This window comes from Colossoma macropomum, unplaced genomic scaffold, assembly GCF_904425465.1.
Source record: "Colossoma macropomum unplaced genomic scaffold, Colossoma_macropomum, whole genome shotgun sequence".
Classification (NCBI taxonomy): Eukaryota; Metazoa; Chordata; class Actinopteri; order Characiformes; family Serrasalmidae; genus Colossoma; species Colossoma macropomum.
In genome coordinates, this window is record NW_023494796.1 from 15701796 (window position 1) to 15721429 (window position 19634).

Below are 19634 nucleotides of genomic sequence, written 5' to 3' on the forward strand. Positions count from 1 at the left end.
CAGAACGGGTGGTCACTCTCTCCAACAGACGGGCAATGCTATCATCGTAAAAGAGAAAAGTCAGTAATCCATTCTACTTCCAGCTTCTTGTGTCCGTTGCCGCTCTACCTTTCCATCTGTTCCTCTCCTTAGATGCCGTTATCTCCTTTCTATCTTTCCTTTCCTCTTCTTTGTTCCAAACTCCTCCCTCCATCCATGCAGGCTGCAATCTACAGCTGTCAGTGAATAATTAAGGGATGAAGAGAAGGATGGGGGAGACACAGTGTCACCTTACCTTCCATCAGTCAGTGAGAACACACACACACACACACACACACACACACACACACACACACACATCTAGTATGACAGCAGACAGCATTAGACCATCAGATCACCTGATACCTGATGGTCTGCAGGTGAATTCCATTCTTCTATAGACCCCCCCCCACCGACTGCCACCTGCAAAGCTGCCGAGAGCTCACTTACCTACAATTACTTTAAGCTAATCCCCCAATTCCCCTCACACATGTTTATTTCCACTGAGTACTCTTAAAACAATGGCTTGGCCAAGATGTGTTTGGAGTCTGAAGTGCTTCTTTAGTTTATACTCTGGAGCTTTAAACCTAATGTAACAGTTCAGTGCCTAAATCATCAATCTCGCCTCAAACCGTGTTGAGATGTTGAGAGACCCCAAACAGACTTGCCTACTTGGTTTCTGACACTGTAGGACATACGGTTGTGTGCAAAAGTTTAGGCACCCCAGTCAAATGACTTTGTCTTGATTTTTGATGTGAAAATAAGTTAAACACAGCCTCCCTGTCCACACACTTCGATGCACAATTACTGTTTATTTGCGGCCTGTGCAGAATTTACGGCACACTTCACTGTTTCACATTTGAACATGTTAAACTGTTACATGACGTGTGCAGTAAACATTGCAGGAAAATGCCATATTTAAGTTCTGTGTAGTGAATGTGCATCTAAAAAAAAAGACAATCAACAAACCAGGAGTGTTCAAACATATGACTGCACATGACTGTATATCCTACTGCTTTAACTGTTTCCTTGCAAAGTGTTGTGTATGGTTTGGCCTGTAATTCTGAACCTCAGCAAAATCACCAAAAAATGCCACATTTCAGTTTGTTCCCTGTAGATAATGTGTTAACAAATAAGTTAATGTCATTTGACCAGGGGTGTTCAACTATCACAGGTGACTGTACTGTTATCTATAAAAATGGACATAAGTACTGGCATAATTTAGGCTATTGCTGTTTTTAACACAGTGTCACAAACCACACAACCACAAAAACAAGTCTCCATGTGTTGGCTGATGAACTACTTTTAAAGTTAGGGAGAACATTGTGTTGGACAAATCACCGCTTTAAGAGTACTCAGAGGGAGTAAGTACATTCAAGTGGAATTTAAGTGCAGGGGTGTGCAGTGCAGCTTCGGGCTGAATCCAGGCTGTATCATGTGAGAACCCAGGGGTAAGGTTATTGGTCATTTCCATTAGCCACTGAATCTCTTATTCTCTGATCTCTTATTCACAGACTGATCTGGCAATGAAATGGTAAGTCGGGTACATAATGATTCACACTAAATTGACGTATCTCTTGGTTCATACTGTTAGCAATGACTAAGTCCTCCATATTTTTATGTCTTTTTTACTGCTGCACCTGTTACGCAGTAAAAATCATGCTTGATTGAGAAGTGACCAACAGTCACTTTCAACAACTGGACATGGACGAAAGCCATCAGTGCGATCCATCCCTATGTGCAACATTCTCATGTAAGGTTCTACAAATCTGCAAAATTTGGGGTTCTAGCTCAAAAACGGCGACCCATGAAAACGGTACCAAAAAACAGAATAATAAAACGAAGAAGAGTAAATTGTCTTTGTCGAGCCAACTTAATTAAGCACATGCAAGTGAGGAACTTGTTTCTACCCTCCTCTGGCCACTGAGCTCATTAGATACACTGACCAAGCAGAGTTAGAGTGAGCTTTACTGTGCAACGTATGATCATCATGTGAACTTTAAAATGGAAACTTGCATCATGCTTTTAAATACAACTTTTGTTAATACAGCTTGAACTCTGGCGTCCTCAACTTGAGTTAACTCAAAAAGCTGTGGGGTAAGTTAACTTAAAAATGATTTACACTAACATCCAAATGTTTGGAATCACTTCAATAAGATCTCATACAGTGTGGACTGAAACACTGTCAGCTAAATACCAGAAGGTATTTAGACGTTTTATCTAGATTTTTTACTTTCACATGTTGTCTCAATTTTATGCTGTTAAACGATCACCAAATATACTGTAATTATTACATATTCTCGATGTTATACAGCTTTCTCAGTCATTAAGGAATCATCTACCGCTCTGTTCATTATTCTTGATACTTTTGAAATGTCTTATTTTTCACAGCTTCCTACTATGTGAAAACGTAAAGTAGAGCAGTTGCATAATGGAATCATTTCATAAAGTCATCTGAAACTATTTTTTTTTTTTACTGAAAATAGTGATCCCAAATTTTTTGTACAGTACTATGTCAGAGACCACCCTTCATTTATTTCAATTCCAATCAAAACTGTTATTTGGTTATTCATTTTTCAGCCCCATGGAAAAAAAATCAAGACGCTGATTTAAAAGAAAATCAGAACAATTAAATATATTACAATATATCTGTATTTTTTGTAGCCTTTACTACAGCCGACACTCTTGTCAGGAGACCTCCAAAGTTCAGTCTAAGAAGTTGGTTGTATTTTCTGCTGTTGGTTGTATCTCTCTGCAAGTAATGAAACACACACAGGATGCTGGAGTCTGGACTCTGGGGTGCTCAGTGTATTGTTCTGAGAACAAGAGTGACTTCATTGTTTGGTTTCTTCTTTTTGTCCATTTCCTTTTCTCAGTAATGTCTTCTTGACAGCTACACATTTTTTCAGACTCATGGTGTTGTCTTCTCACAGTGGAAGGGTGGACAGACACGCCTGTGGATGTTTTCAGATCTGAATCAAGAGTGGAGCTTGATTTTCTCCTCTCTTTCAAAGATGAAAGTGCTGTATCTGATGGGGACAGTTTTGGTGGTCTACCAGGTCTTGCAGGTGGTTGTCAGGAGTCTCATTTTCTCTTTTATCTTTTAATCATTTTTTGAACTTTAAATAATTTTTTTTTTCACTTATTTTTCCTTGACTTTCCCCTTCCTTATGTGAGTGGATTATTTTATACCTAATCCTCTCGGAAATTAGTAACTTGTACAAAGGGTGGACTCTGTCTGCAGTACTGCATATATCAACTTTCAAAATGTACCCCTCTTAAAAACTTCCAAGAGATTAATTTCCTAGTTAGCTTAACCAAAAAAAAATAAAAATACAAATGAAAATAAATATCACAAAAGAGTTCCCTCTAGAATAACCTGATCATTCACAGAATGGTATTTTTTTTCTCTGATAAAAATTTTGAAATATCTTCTCAAAATTTAAAAACATTATTTAAAATAATTTGAAATTTTGCTTAAAATTTGGAAATATTTGCTCAAAATGTGGAAATATTTGCTCAAAATTTCAAAAGATCATTTAAAAATATTTAAAATTTTGCTCAAAGATTTAAAATATTTGCTCAAAACTTCTAAACATTATTTTAAAAATTTAAATATTGCTCAAAATTTTGAAATATTTCCTAAAAATGTTAAAACATCATTATTATTATTATTATTATTTTTTACCATAGGTGATCATTTTTGGACCTAACATTGAAGGCAAGTCAAAAAAAGTCCTTTAATTTAACAGACATTAAGCAAACAAAATATTTAATGTTTATTTTGCATTAGTATTTTTGTTTACATACTATATTTACATTACGACATTAACACACGATAGACATGTTCAAATGTTTAAATCATTATGAAATAAAAAAAATAATAATAAACACGTGTAAGCAGCCATTAGCTAACTTGATGGAATCGGAGAGAGGGACACAGGTGGAGAGAGACGGGTGGAGAAATAAAAAGAACGACAGAGACACAGAGAAGTGAAGGTGAAGTGAATGGTAGCACTTTAAAATATCAGTATTAAGACAAGGCTGGACACAGCAGGCTCCGGCTAAACCACTCTCTCTCGCTCTCTCTCTCTCTCTCTTTCTCTCTCTCTCTCTCTCTCTCTCTGTTGCACACACACACACACACACACACACAAGCACACTCACACACACACACACACATTTCATAGAGTTGCTCCTGTAGCTCGTGTTTACCAAGCAACTACAGTTCCTTCTTCTGCTATTAACCATCTATTAATACTGTAATTATTAACAAAAAGATAGACGTCCTTTAAATAAAAGTGTGAGTACGTCTAGCCGTCTCTCCAGTCATAGCTTGGGTGCGTTTCCAGCCGTTTCGCAGCCATTTTTACATGTACAGTATTCAAGTATGGACATAGACATAGTCATGAACAGTGCTCGGCTGGGAACAGGCCTATTGCTCATGGAGAAAACAGCACTTGAACCTTTACGCTTCTATGAACATTTGTAAAAGTTTTGTTTGGTTTCTTGGGTTCTGTGTTATCTGCCTCAATTCATTTGCTAACAGGATTGAAGTGTCAGTCAGTAATCGGCTATTTTATTCAGAAAGTACAAGAGGATTTAGTGCAATTGACACATGCACGCTGGAAGTTGTGGACACGCCGTCGTTCTAACAAAGCAGTGCGGTAACATTTTCAGCTCAAAGTTTAGCTTGAGAACTGATCCAGCGGTTTTGGGACCTATGCTAACTTTTTTTTCAACAGACATTTAGATCTTGATGATGATGTGAATGTCTTTCCTCAAAATCTGTTGAACAAACTAGCATTGGCATGTCAGGCCTTTACAACTAAATATTCGAGAAATGTTACCAGAACTGTTTGAGCAGTGGTTCTCAATGAGCTAACCTACACTCTTAAAAATAAAGGTGCCAAAAAGGGTGCTTTGGAGAGAAGAACCACTTTCGGTTCCCTCAAGAACTTTACAACAGAGGTCCTCAGGGCTCTAATGGTTTCTGGGAACTAAACATTTTAGTTCATGCTCTGCAAGTACTGTGGTAACACTCTCATTTTGTTAAGTTTCCGTAAGAAATAAAAGGTTTAACTCATAAAACTCCCAATGAAAGAACTGTCCAGTCTAAATTTTCCCTGTGGGATCTAGGTAGATTCAACCAAGCTAGCTCTCCTACTGGTTAGGACTTCAGGAGATCCTTACAGGTCAGGATAACAACAAACATGATTAGAAAGTGACAATGGCGTCATGTTTTTGATTTACATTTAGTGAGACCGAGTTCATGAGAAAATACGTCCCACTAGACCAGGGCTGCCCAAAGTTGGCTGCCAGTGAGTTCCCTCGCCCAACAAACATACATCTGACTAAATTCTTACATTTTTCCCTTTTGAAACTATTTTTGAAGTATTTTTATAAGAAAATCTAATGCAATGTTATAAAATACATTGTTACGATTCGAAACCCAGCTACCTTCTTCTATCGTCTCTCTTTCTACCTTCTAGGCCTAGCTGGAAGTTCTAGATAGCTCACTGACTGTGAACACAGATTTCCAACAACTTCACTGGAGCTACTCAATTGAAATGTTCTTTAGGAAACCAAACATGCTTTTTGTCTGACATTTGTGCTCTTTTTGGCACCTTTTTGGTCAAAAACAGCTGATTCAGAAAGACGAGCGATGCACCATGGAGTAACATTAACTACAGTACCAAACCAGTGCCTTACAGTGGTTTACAGTATAAGGCCTCCTAATATGGAGCCCCACTGATCTGTGGGAGTGTGCAGGAAATATATCAGCACTTTTCACCTGGTTTATTCTACAAAAACCACAATCAAACCTGTTTCATACAGGATATTTCGCACGCGCGTACACAAAGAATTTTTAACTTGTTACGTCTTGTTTTTATGCAGTTCGACCATGCATAGGCAAATATGCCTATAGGCAGAACTGAAGGGGGTGCGAGTGAAAGAAAAACAAAAGTAGCCTAAGATTGGAAAAGCATATGAGCTTATGACTACAAGCACCTATAAGAGGAATCATTGTTCACAAAATTAACGGGATCGTTTTGATCATTTTTAAGGACTTTTGCCTGTAATTTGCAAAAAGCATCTACACCTTTCACAACGTTACTTTCTCGACTAAAGAGTTAAAAATTAAATTCATTTAAATTAGCTAATTAAAAAAGAAAATCTAAATGAAAAGAAAAAAAACATGGCAAGTGGGCTTTGCTCTATGATCTCTCCTCTCTTTTACTAGTATGTCTACGATACAAATGACTAGTTAATCTAACAAGCTTAAAGCATTGGGCTAAGGGGTTAATTACATTTGGGGAAAAGAGCGCGCTTGATGTAGGAATTTCCCAGAAAATTAGTTTCAGTTATGAAAAAAATAAATAGATTTAAAAGTCGCTGTAATATATACAGATATCTGATGCTCAGCTGCATCATGACAGCTTCTAGTTAAGAGCATTAATTTGTGAAATTAAAACTGTTCTTCAAGGATAGAATCGACATTCCAAATCACACATCAACTTCCACTCCATTCCAAACTCGTCAGTGGGAAATGAAACTTCTATACAGAAGGAGCGCGATCCAACCGACGTATCCTGTCACAATTTTCTGCCCGATTTGGCTTTCAACTCGCTTCTTCGTGTAGTTGGTGTTGGTTTGTTGGTCTGTCTGTGAGTCTGTTGACCTATGTGTTTATTCCCTGTTTAGGCGCATGGCATGTAGTTAGTTTCCCCTCTTTAGTGTAGCTTTAGCAGCGACTATTTCCTAGGTTTTATTTGAGCTTCTTCTCCATGCTCTTTACATGGCCGTTCCGTTTGTGCTTCCCATTGGGAATCCCGTTGTGACAGTGTCCGTTAGCCTTTTCTGCTGAGACCGCACCCTGCCTCAGCCTGGACTGGAGGAACCTGCCTATCCGGTACACACAGTAGCAAATGAGCAACAGGCCCACACCCATCACCGTGGCAACGTCCAATAAGAAGTACTGGTAGGTGGGGACGCTGTAGACGGCAGAGCGCAGGTGCTCTGCGCCGTGGTGACGCAGTATGTAGCTGATCCAGTAAACAGCACGGGTCACTGGATGGCCGGGCTGATCCTTGTGGATTTCAGACAATTTCTGCGCTCTCTCCCGATACCTGGAGAGAGGAAAAAAGAAGAGGGGGAAGAAGGGTGGAGAGAATGGTGGGTGATCAGAAAGAGCGAAAGGAGGAGGGAGGACATACATGAGTTCTCATGTCTCATGGGAGCTGTTTATCTGCATAAGCACTTTATGACCACAAGGTGGCCTCATAGAATCAAATCTGTGCTCTTCTATCTGGGTACAGTATTTACATCATACCTCTCCAGCCCTGGAATTCCATTCATGGTAGTGTCATTTACTCACTATGTGATCTGAACATGCTTAACAGGTTTTGAATTGACAGGGATTTCCTATACAATGTAAAAACAAATGTACATGTCCAGGTACGCAGGTATCAGCCACTTCAATTTATTCTTACTGCCACTTTCAGACAATTTTAACACTGATTTGTGCCACTTCTTGAACTGCCTTCTCTGTTTACAGCTGAGTATTAAGTATTTAGCTTTCTAGCAATAACATTGCATTAATTTATGTTCCCATTTTCATCAATCTAAATTATTCCACAAAAGAAACTGGTATTATACTGATATGTTGCTCTCAAATTCAAACATATACTTTGTTTAAATTATGAATATGAAAATGTTTATGTTAAGAGTTACTGACTTTTCAGTGCCATTTAAGTCCTTGATTTAACACTTTTCATACCTTTTAACGGATACTCTGTATATCACAGCCCAAAATGTCCAAATGGCACCTTTCCAGCAGAAGACAAAGCACTCCTTATTTTTTAATGTAAAGACATTTTAGTCCAAGCACTTTGGAGCATTTTTATTGGTCCATTCATCAAGTGGAGAAAGTGAACTGCATAGAGCAGGGATGCAACTTTTGGCAAATTCTTTTGAACGATGAACAAACGTCATTAGTTGGCAGGTAACCAATAACCGAGTTAAAGTCAAGGATGCGACCATCAAAATATCAATAGTAAAACAGATGGTTTTGGCTCTAAAATCTGATGATTGAGCCTCATTCACAGCCAACATTTAATACTTATATAGACACTTATATAGGCATTCTGTACTAATGCACTGAGATATCAAAAAGTGTTCCTTGTATGGACGGTGGAACGCAGTACTGATGGGTAAAACGAGGCTTAAGCGTTTATACGAGTGTGTAAACAGTCATAATTACATGTACCAACCCGGTTAAACCAACATACTAACAACTATAAAATGTTCATGATTATATGACCAAACACTAAAAAGCTTATAAAATGACAGTAATATTTAATGATGGGCAACTGAAAGTTCTATATTTTAAAGTTCTGAGATTTACCAAACATTCATAGCCAAAGTAAAAGGAACACAGTATGCCATCACCATCCATCACATGCTCTCTATAATTTTACACACCCATGTGTGATTTCCTCACACCGCCGGGCACCACAACTTCTCTCTAAGAACAAAAAGCACTTTTTTTAGTAGGTCTATGTAGCGGAACTAATTTACTAATGTGCACATATGCGTACAATTCAAAAATGCCCTTCTACTTGAATGATAAACTCACCTGTTCAAATAGGAACTGTTGGTTTATATTAGTCCAACAATGGTTTATGTACTTGCTAATTGGTCCCATATCCTACATTTTTCTTGCATTTTATATTTTACCCTGAAATCCACTTTTAACATTTGTGTTATGTATTAAAAACACTCATACTTCATTTTCACATTACTATTTTCCAATCTCCCTTTCTCTCTTAGAATTAAACAGGTTGTTTTTTGTAACTGTGGCTTTAAGACAGATGTATGTAAATGACCAGTATGGTTCTTCATTTAAAAGCAGTACCGGCTGAAAAACACAACATGAAATGGGGGGTAAACTGCTGTAGGCTGAGTAGGCAGCTGCTTTGGCGTTTGCGACATCACAAAAACAATGGACCTCATTCACCAAGTTTTTTCTTTAACTTTTTCTTGGGCAACATCCTAAGAAAAAGTCTACGTCAGATTCATGGCGTGTTCTTAAACTGCAGAACTGTCCACACCTTTGTGCTCTTGAGTGTCTGTAGATTTTGTTCTTACCTAAGAACAAATTTCAAATAAGAAAACACTGGTGAATGTCAGAATCTTTGTGAAAACTGCGTAAGAGGGTTTTAAGAAGAAATTTCTTCTTAAGAACAGTTGGTAAACGAGGCCCACTGAGGGCAAGGCAGGCTTAGTTTCCAATTCTAGATCACACTGATCACACGGGGAGTACATGAAAAGCTTTGAAACATTAACGGTGCTTACATACTACATTCTTCTTATTTACAGATATACAAAAATGTAAGGTAAATTTATTTTCCTATGATACTGGCTCTTTAATCATTTACATCCCTAGTATTGTGTCGTTTCACCATTACCGTTTGTCATTCCTGTCCCTGAAACATAATATGAAGTCTGCTTGCTGAAAGGAACACGCACGCAATACAAACTTGCAAACTATTTCCAGTCTCCTTTTTAGAACTATTCATTCTGAGCTCCCCTTTATATCAGTAAATGGCATGCTTGAGCAAATATTCACTTAGTGATGACATTACCTGGCTGCCTTTCAGCGTGAACCTTGTCTCTCTTTAAATTTGAGTTACCCCAATTCCACTGACATTAAAAATTAACCTGGCTCTGTGAGCGCGGGTGTGTTCGTGTGTGCTTGCGAGTGTGTTACCTGCTGTCAGTGATAACATTGACCATGGCAGTATAGAGGTCCTCTTCGCTCATTCTTTTCCACTCCAGCATAATGCCCATTCCTTTGGCTTGCACGCGTGTCATGGTGTCATAATGGTCCCCGAACAGTGGCACACCCACCACGGGCACTCCGTGGTACATGGCCTCGTAGATACTGTTCAGGCCACCGTGGCTCAGGAACGCACGCGTGTTTCTGTGTCCTGGGAGAGACAGAGAGAGAATTGTCAGAGAGAGACAATGTGTTTTTACTTAAATCAGGAGGTCTTAAACCTGGGGGTCACAACACCCTTGGGAGTCCCAACGTTTTTCACAAGAGTGGTGTTGTAAAGATATATACCTAATAAAACAGAGACAAGAATTTTGATGAGTGGCTGTTGAATGGGAACAGTGCAAGAACATGAAAAATGAATTAGTTTATGGTAGCTTTAAATTACACTTAGTGCCGAGGTGAACGAGGTGAACCTCTGAAGTATCACCCAAAAAAAACAAAAGAGAGAGCTGTGGAGTCTTCTTTTTGAAAAATACTAAATGGAGCAATGTTCCTCAGTCGATATATAATCCTATTGCTCACGGTTGTAAAAAACAAAATAGTTAACCAACTAACATTAATGAGTTACTGAACTATACATTCCCTCCAAAACCACCTCATATCAGTACCGCCCAAACTTGCCTGACTTCAGCTCCACACCAACAAAGAAAACAGCAAGATGGCAGTCCGTGACTGCAGCTTTACGTCGATAAAGAATTTCTATGAAGTTGGCTCGTTACTGAGGGTGGGTCTTGACCGAGCGAAAAGACTGAGTACTAAACTTGAAGCATTTTTTCAGTGCAGGGGTAAAGACTTGTGGTTTGTGTCGTAGAGCTAGCTACGTGCTAGGCGGGTGGGGGGGTTGCACACATCCCTACCGGCCAGAGGTTAAACAACTTTACAGTGTTAAAAATACAATTCTATTATACTTTTTTTCAAAAGTATAATAGAAAAAGAATAATATTGCAGTATATAAGGTGGCTTCTACTGTACTAAATGAGCTATGTTTTGTATTTTTAGAGTGGTAGTTATTTGCTGTATTAGTAGTACAGAGCAAAAAAGTCTTTAAAGACTTTTATCACAAGGATTATTGTGTGCAAAGTTATTAGTATTATTACTATTTTCTTTTTTTGCTGTTATTGCTGCTTTTATTGATGTTACTGACAATTATAATTATTTCATTGTAAATCAGGCATTTTTCAGGCTGTTGAAATATTTACGCTCAAATTTACACACACTTCTACCAGACATGAGTTTGATCGGACATACTACAAAAACAAAACTGAAAACTAAAACCGTCGGGAAAAAATTGTGTGCACTCTTTTTACAATCAGATTCAACCGTACACAACTCTGATGAATAAATGCCAATATTTGGCAGTAGAATTTCAATAACGATATTCTGTCTGTAGTATACCACTATTCATCTTTATATACAGGATAATTAACATATAAAAAAATTATGGGTTAATATACAATTCTATAAAACCTCATTTTGTAAATATAGCCCAAATATATGTAGGGCCTGACTGTTACGAAGATTTTAAGGACAATTCTGTTAACCATCAACACTGGATCCTATAATTTTGTCAAACATTAAAAGAATTCAGTAGTACACGCCAAGAAGTGCTTCACTGACTGATTGCCATCAAATGTGAACTGTCAAATATACTTTTTTCAGTGGTTAAATTTAAATAGACAACAGAAACTCACAGAAGTTCATACTATATACAATTCAGATCAAGTCTGATGTAATGTGATTAGATGCTTTGACTGTTTGCCTGTCGACTTTGCAGCACTTTCCGAGCTGCTCACATTCACAGTCAAAGTTGCGCAGCTGACTTTCTCGGGTAGAACATGCATGCAAATCACATACGAGGACAGAAACAGATAATCTACATAGAGGAAATTTTTTACTTAATGCATCACGCAGGACTCACTTTGTTGTGTTGTATGACAAAGTTTAGGCATCCCTGGTCAAATGTTTTCTTGTTTTACTAAGTGAAAATAATTCTTAACAAATCCTCTAAAGAGAGCAAACCTCTGCACATTTTAATGTGCATTTACTGCTTATTTGCTGAATATTAGGGGAGAAAGTCAACATAAAATATGACCTGTGCAAAAGTTCTGGTACATTTTATATTTTATGCTTTATTTACTCCAATAATGTCAGCAAATAAATAGAAATTTGCACTAAAATTGGCAGGAAAATGCCATATTCTAATGCTCTCTCTGTAGAGCATGCGTTCACTTATTTTCACTTAGAAAATCAACAAAGCATGCCACTTGCCCAGGGGTGATCAAACCTTTGCATAAGACTGTATGACTAAAGCAAATACTTACATTCAAATTAAATTAAAAGTCAGTAACTGCAATGTCAGTGTCTATCTTTTCATAGCACAAATGAAGGCTCTTCTAAGTTCGGAAGCTTCACTGAGAGGATTTCCCCAGATACTGATAATTATGTTTAACCTTGATAGCAGGTTCTAATGTACATAACCTAAATACACATACATGCAATATAGTTCATTCAAATTATAGGAAGGGTGTATCCTGTGGTCTTTTCTTCTGTCTGTGTACTAAGCATTTGAACTGTCATATATTTGTTCATCTCCAAGCTGTCATTTGTCTTGTGTGAGAAAACATTACGGGCTCCACTGCCATTCGGTCAGCATGTAAAAGCATCCTGTGAGGACATATGGGTTTGTTTCTTTTGTCCTAGCTTATGGTTAACCACTAATGATACAATCAGTAATGTAGTGGTGTCTCTCTATGAGCAAGCTGCACCTTCTTTTAGTTTATACACTTCACAACCTCAAAGGAACACTCCACACTTTTCTCAGATGACAAGCTGCTCCAGCATCTGCCCATTGGCTTCTATTATATGTGAGGTTTGAATCCATAGGTTTTCTATTCTTTTCTCTGTATAGCAATACGTCTTTGCAGTTGTAGGTTGGAATGTTCCTGGAGTATTCCTTTAAAGAAAATACAGGACAGACCCACATTCCTGTCTGAATGTCTGGGCTGCATATTTGAACTTGGAGGAATGACCTAAAGGTCTGACAACCTAATTCTGAGTGAGTCTGCTTAATTAAATGGTTGAGATGTAAACAAAGTCATTCAGAGCGGTTTGATATACTCCATTCTAGAGAAACTAATTGTCAGAATTGTTCAGAGTGTTGGTTGAAATAGTTGTGAACGAATCAATAAGCTGTCTGAGATACTGTTTTATGGTAGTTTTGAGAAAGTTTTTTGGACTAAAAAGAAATGTACCAGGCCCAAAAAGAAAATAAAGCTGCTCGTTTAGAGAAGATACATTCTGAGCGAGTGTGTTAGCTCATTCAGCATCAATAAGACCTTATTATTGATTTGTTAACTTTGAGTAACGATAAAACAAGTAAGATTGATGTGTGACTTATACTCCTATTTATGTGCTTTCTTGTTCAAAAATTTCGTTTGTGACACAAACTACATAAAATCACAGAATTTTCAGCTGTACTTAATCAGCTCTTTACCTACTAAATACATCAACTTCAATCAGCGTATAGAACTGGACCTTTCTGTATCCTATCATGCCTTGCTCATGTTTCCATCACTGTATAAAAGACACACAACGCTTCCTTTTTTGTTGGATATACTGTGTATTCAGAACATAGCGCAGAACAGCGCTTATTACTGATTTGTTCAACCAGAGTATGGAAAAAGTGCCACTGATGTGTAACTTAGATTCATATGCATATGTTTTTTTGTCCAAAAATGTAGTATGTGACACAAACTACATAAAAATCTCTGAAGTTTCGGCTTTGTTACATCGTGTTCTTAACCAATTAAATACACACAACAACAGCATTTAGAAAGCACATTAATAACAGAGTAGATGAAAAAGAGCAGATAAACTGACAAACAAAACTTTTTGCAACTGCCTTAAAGGGTTAAAACCCATTCGCAGTGGAAAGGTACATGCAGGGTAGCTCCCAAAGAAAATTTCTCTCAGATAAACCACAATTTTACTATAAATATCATAATCAATGTGTAGTCTCACTGGTTGTTTTATATAATGCATAAAATGGCTAGATTAACCACTCTAGGCATCATAACCCCTGGTTCCTATCACTACTCTGCAAAGAAATCTTAGTCTGTAAGTTTCTTAACAAGGCACCACTTCACATCAAACCACTCCGAAGAACTTATGCTTTGATTTACATGTCAACCAATGAACTGTGCAGAAATTCTGAAAAATCTGAGGAATTCTCCCCTGACAGTATAACTGCTCCACTGCTGGAGGCCTGTGAATGTGTGTGGGACAGCAGTGACTAACAGAGATATATGTGATATAGGCTGCTAGAAACAGGATACGCCCCAGACACTATTTAGCCTTGAGCAAATTTGCCTTGCTCTCTATAGGGCCGCACAATGCAGTATTGTCCTTTGTAATGCTGCTAACAGTGTTTTTACTGTGTGCTGTAATCATCCTTATCAATGACAGCTCTGGACAAGTGTTTTAATGAATAAAGCTATTCATACAATGCAACAAATGGAAATTACTTTGGTCAAAATAACGCAGGCCAATCTTCAATCATGTTTCACTGATGTGTTTTTAATATACTGCAAGGCATTTCATAATTGCAATATGTAGCAATACAATAACATTATGCAGTGCCACTCTCGGGCTCTCTCTCTCTTTTCTCTCATTCCCTTTTTCAGAAATATACCTAGAAATCAGCTAAGATTGTAATCTATAATTTATAATTTTGATTTTTGTGATGCAAATAACGTGAGGCAGGTAAGTGCACTGTATTTGAATGCAGCTGTTACACCTATATTAACAACGTTACAGCATAACTGTGCATGATTCACTGTGCTAAACTGCAAGTTCGCCCTTACTTTCAATGCAGAACTTTATTGGATTCATGTTTAAAAACATGAATCCAATAAAAACTGATTTTTGTTTCTGAATTTAAATTTAAGGGAAAACTATGTTGCTTACATTGCAACTTTGGATAATACAAATTACTGAAATGTGCTAGTGTCATTCATGTGCTCATTCTATCCACACAGTGTGAGCTCCAGATTAAAAAAAAAAGCTACTAAATATTATCATCAGACACTTTTGTCTGTGAAGAAATCAGTAGGGAAACCCTCAAGGCCTTCTAGGCCTTCAGAAGGCCTAATGGTTTCTGTCATTAGTGTCTTTTAGTTAATCTTCATTTAACAGAGTCATCATGCTTACTTATAAACTAGTATTACAGTTTTGGTTGGAAAGAAAAGGGTTAAATCCTTGAAACCCAATAGAAAATGATCCAATCAGGATATTTTTCTCTGTGTTATCTATGTAGATACAGCCAAAGTAGCTCTCCCATTCATTAGGACAGCAGCAGCTCTATACATACCAGGACTCTTCACTGAGTCATTGTAAAACTGCCACAAGTTTATATATATATATATATATATATATATATAGTATTTGTTCTAGTTTTTAGATTGGGTTTTAATATTTAATATATCTCTATTTCTCATTTTTTGAAATCATGAGAAAAAAATCAGATGTTTACATTGTGTTAAAATGTCACGATGAACAGACTAATTGCAATGGCCCAGTTACCATTTCTGAGATTTGGTTTGACAGCGATGATATGTCTCTTTCAGAGAAGGAATGAATTGGAATGGCACTGTGGAAGAGTGGATAAATGGAAGGAACACGAGAGAAAAGATAACTAGGCTGCAAAAAGGGAAAAAAGAAAAGGGAAGAAATAAACAAGGAACACAGACATTCACAGTCTCTCTCTCTCTCTCTCTCTGTCTCTCTCTCTCTCTCAGACACACACACACACACACAAACACACACACACTACAGAGAGGAGACATCTTTGTGTCTTCTCATACAACAGAGACATTGTAGGAAAAGAAGAAGAGGTGGAGTCTAGAGAGGAAGTGTTGAGATTCATACAGACACACAGAACAGGAAGCTAAGAGAGCGATGACAAAGTCCATGTTCAGAAAACCATCCGAGCTTGTGGACAGTGAGAGAATACAGTGCAGGAGGGACTGAGCCAACAAGCTAACAAGACAATGTGAGTGTGTGAGTGTGTGTGTGTGTGTGTGTGTGTGTGTATGCGCATGCTTGTTATACATTTTCAGGACAAAAATGTCAGAAAACCAGAGAAAAATATGGGACCGAGACAAAGCTCCTGACCTGAAGTTCTTTTGTTTTATTGTTTAAAACTAAAAGAGCAAAATCTTTTTTTTTGGTAACTGAGGTTAACATTATTAAGAGGTTTAGGATAAAATGTATTAATTCTTATTAAATATAGATACTCTATATAATATACACATTATGAAATACTATATAAATATACATAAATATCAAACATATATACAGAAATATATAAAATACATAGGGGACATAATATTATTACATATACGGTTGTATGCAAAAGTTAATGCACACTTACTTTACAACTGATTAACTTAAAAGACAAAAGACAAAGTATTTCTGTCATGTGCAAAAGTCTAGACACCCTGCTAAGTCAGTACTTAGTAACACCCCCATTTGGCAGAGATCACAGCTTGCAACCACTTTTTGTAACCAGCTTGGTTCATTCTTTCTGTTCTTGTTTTAGGCATTTTCACTCACACTGCCTTGCAGAACTATTTTCAGTGATGTTCTAGTCAGGGGACATTGAGGGCCATTCTACATTCTTAACTGACTGTGTCACATCTGCCTGCAGAATTTGCTGACATTTAGTAGAACAGAATCCATTCTCCCATCTACTTGTACCGTGTTTCCTGTGCAAATAGCTGCCGCACAACCACCAAGTGTAATAGAACTAATCCCATGTATAATAGTTGGCAAGGTGTTCTTTTCATCAAATGCTGCTTTTTTCTCCAATCATACCTTTGGTCACTGTGGCCAAAGAGTTCAGTTTTTACTCCATCAGTCTACAGCACTTGTTTTAAAAATGCCTCTGGCTTATCTAGAAGTTGCTTTGCATATGTTAGATGTTGACTTTTGTTATGAGCTTGCAGGTAAGATTGTCTTCTGATGACTCTTCCACGTAGATCATGTTTGGTGCATCACCACTCCTGTGTTAGCTAAACCTTCCTGTAAGTTCTCTGTTGTCATATGAGGGTTCTATCTGAGAGTTTTCTTGGGCTTCCAGATCTTGCCTTATTTTCCATATTTCTCTTTTGCTGCCACTTCCTAATGAAATGTTGGACAGTGGTGCCCAAACGTTTGCATACAATTTATTATATATTTACATTAATATAATACATATGGGACACATTATCATTACAGAAAGATGCATACGGTATATGTAATACATATGGAACATATGTTCTTATGTGTATGACCCAGAGAAATGTGGTGACATATGTATGGCACTGTTTACTAGCAATGTATAAAAGCAATGCTGAGTGTGTGTGTGTGTGTGTGTGTGTGTGTGTGTTATTAATGTAGGGCTGTGACACACTGCACTCACCCAATAGGTCATTCTGTGGCATCCACTCCACTAGTTTAGTGTTGTTGCCAAGGTTACTGGGGGGAACTCCAGAAAACCTGCAGGGAAAACAGATTGGACATCCATGGTGATGTGATCTTAGTGGCGTCTTTTGGAGTCCGATATGTTTTACAGAGTTCACACTTTTTCTATCAGACAACCTTGATGCTAGCTGACCATAATGCTCCGCACACGGTCTATATGGCTCAACACCACAAGTGAAGAATTCTGCATGAAGAAAGAAACATACAGAAAGAGAACAAGAGCGAGAAAGATACTAGCAAGGGCGGGCAATCGGTCAGCATGCATACATTTACATCACTACAAAGCTCTCATTGAGTACGGCTAAAGGCAAAGAAACAATTCACCCACTCCAAAAATTGGCCCCGACTAAAAACGGAAAGATTCATTCAGTGCAGCTGCTACAAACACACACACACCACACACACATGCCAAATGCAGAAGTCACACAACTCTTTATGGCAAACTTTAGCCTTCTTGGCTAAAGCAAATTACCAAAGGACAGGTATCTTATAATTTAAAATACATATTTTATTTAATCAGAAAATTACAAATGGTGTCAAAAGTTAACAGGTCAATAATGATAAATTATTAATGAGACATTTCTTTTTCAAAGGATTTTCTTAGTTTGATCCTTCAAACCATCTGTAATTCCAGCCTGTAGCTCAGCTGAGCTGTTGCTGTGACTCCATGACTGTACCTCTCTCGTTTTTAAATGGCAAGTTCCACTGATGGCTTCCTTGATAAAAGTTATTTCCAGCTACCGCTGTGCTGTGAGCTGAAACAAGTATCATTTACAAGCACACTGCTGAAGCCTGCAATATCACTAACATCAGTAACATTAGCACTTCAGCAGGCTACACTGGACAGTGTTCACAGGAGAAGTATGTATAAACCAACAACCCACAAATAAACAAATGCGGGAACTATCTAATTCCCTCTCAAAACAAGATGTAGTGTACTGTATGAGAGCAAGAGGACTACAACTGAAGAGAAGTTGAAACTTTCAGATACTCTCACTGGAAACAGTGTTCACTCTATGGAATTTACATGATTTTCATATCTATATAATTTTGTTGAATAACTGAAGGTAATAAATACACCCTGCTATAAAAAAATGTGCTGATTTTAAATGGAAAAAGTCTTTCATTGGGAGCAGCTCGGAGTGAATAAGATTAATGCGATTAATCATAAATGACCACACAAAAACAACGCAATTAATTAAATTAATACATTATTTTAATTGTTTAAAAGCCATGTAAATGACATAATTCTACAATTATATCTGTTCTATCAAAATGACATGTCAATCCACTGGTTTTTAACTGTTTGCACCTATGTATGTGTGTGTGTGTGTGTGTGTGTGTGTGTGTGTGTGTGTGTGTGTGTGTGTGTGCTCTCAGAGAAATTCTGAGAAGTCAGTCCTAGCATGAAATGAAGTATACACACGCGAGCGTACACACGTAACACACATTGTGTGGCTGGTGCATAACCTAATGACAAACACTCTACAGTTACCAAGAGACTGGTCTTTAGTTACTGGGCGGGGGAGCGTTCATCAGTGTCATTGTGTTAAAGGCATTACTTTATGTTAAAATTCTGATATTCTGGCTACTTCAGAGTGTGCAAACACTACCATTCAAACATTTGGAATCACTTGTCATAGTAAATCACTGTCGGAACAAAACCAGCTAAAAAAACGGTAACTTTATAGGACAGGGAAAAAACATTATTAACTTGTAATGGAAGTCAATGTAAATATATTTCTTTCCAAGTTATTTCGGACCGTTTCTACTGCCCCATTCATCATGAAATTGTAATACAATTCGAAGAGTAACTGGAGCTTTCAAATTATGCAGTAGAAAGTACAACAACAAAAATGGACATAAGGTTTTTGTGTGACAGCAACAATATACATTAATAACATATGTAAGTTATAAATAAGCATTATACACCTGGGGCCAAAATGTATTTTAGATGTTTTATTCAATATTTAAAGAGTTGTAGAGCAATGAGAAGTTATTAAATGATAAATAATATACTGTCATTATCTACTTACAATAAAGACTGAGATTTGATCACCACTTTTAAAATACTAGGCATTCTGGTTATTCATTTTATCATAAATTCATTCTCAATATTATACACCTTTCTTAGATATTTTAAAATCATCTGCAGCTCTGTTAATAATTCTGAAAACATTCTAATATTTCTATCATTACAGCTTCCTGCAAATTCTTTTGCAAATTCTTTTCTTCACCACTGTTAGAATCATTT

The 19634-nt window shown here is 37.3% G+C and overlaps 1 protein-coding gene across 1 annotated transcript in view; it reads right to left on the reverse strand.

Annotated features, from left to right (window-relative positions):
- Nucleotides 1–3784: 3784 nt before the first annotated feature.
- The window catches only part of ugt8 (UDP glycosyltransferase 8), a 41410-nt gene continuing 25560 nt past the window's right edge, over nt 3785–19634 (reverse strand). The window contains exons 4-6 of the mRNA XM_036582938.1: nt 17319–17395; nt 9791–10010; nt 3785–7148 (exon numbers count right to left, since the gene is read on the reverse strand). Of these exons, the coding sequence (XP_036438831.1) occupies nt 6788–7148; nt 9791–10010; nt 17319–17395 (658 nt within the window). The 3' untranslated portion in view covers nt 3785–6787. The remainder of the gene's footprint in view (nt 7149–9790; nt 10011–17318; nt 17396–19634) is intronic.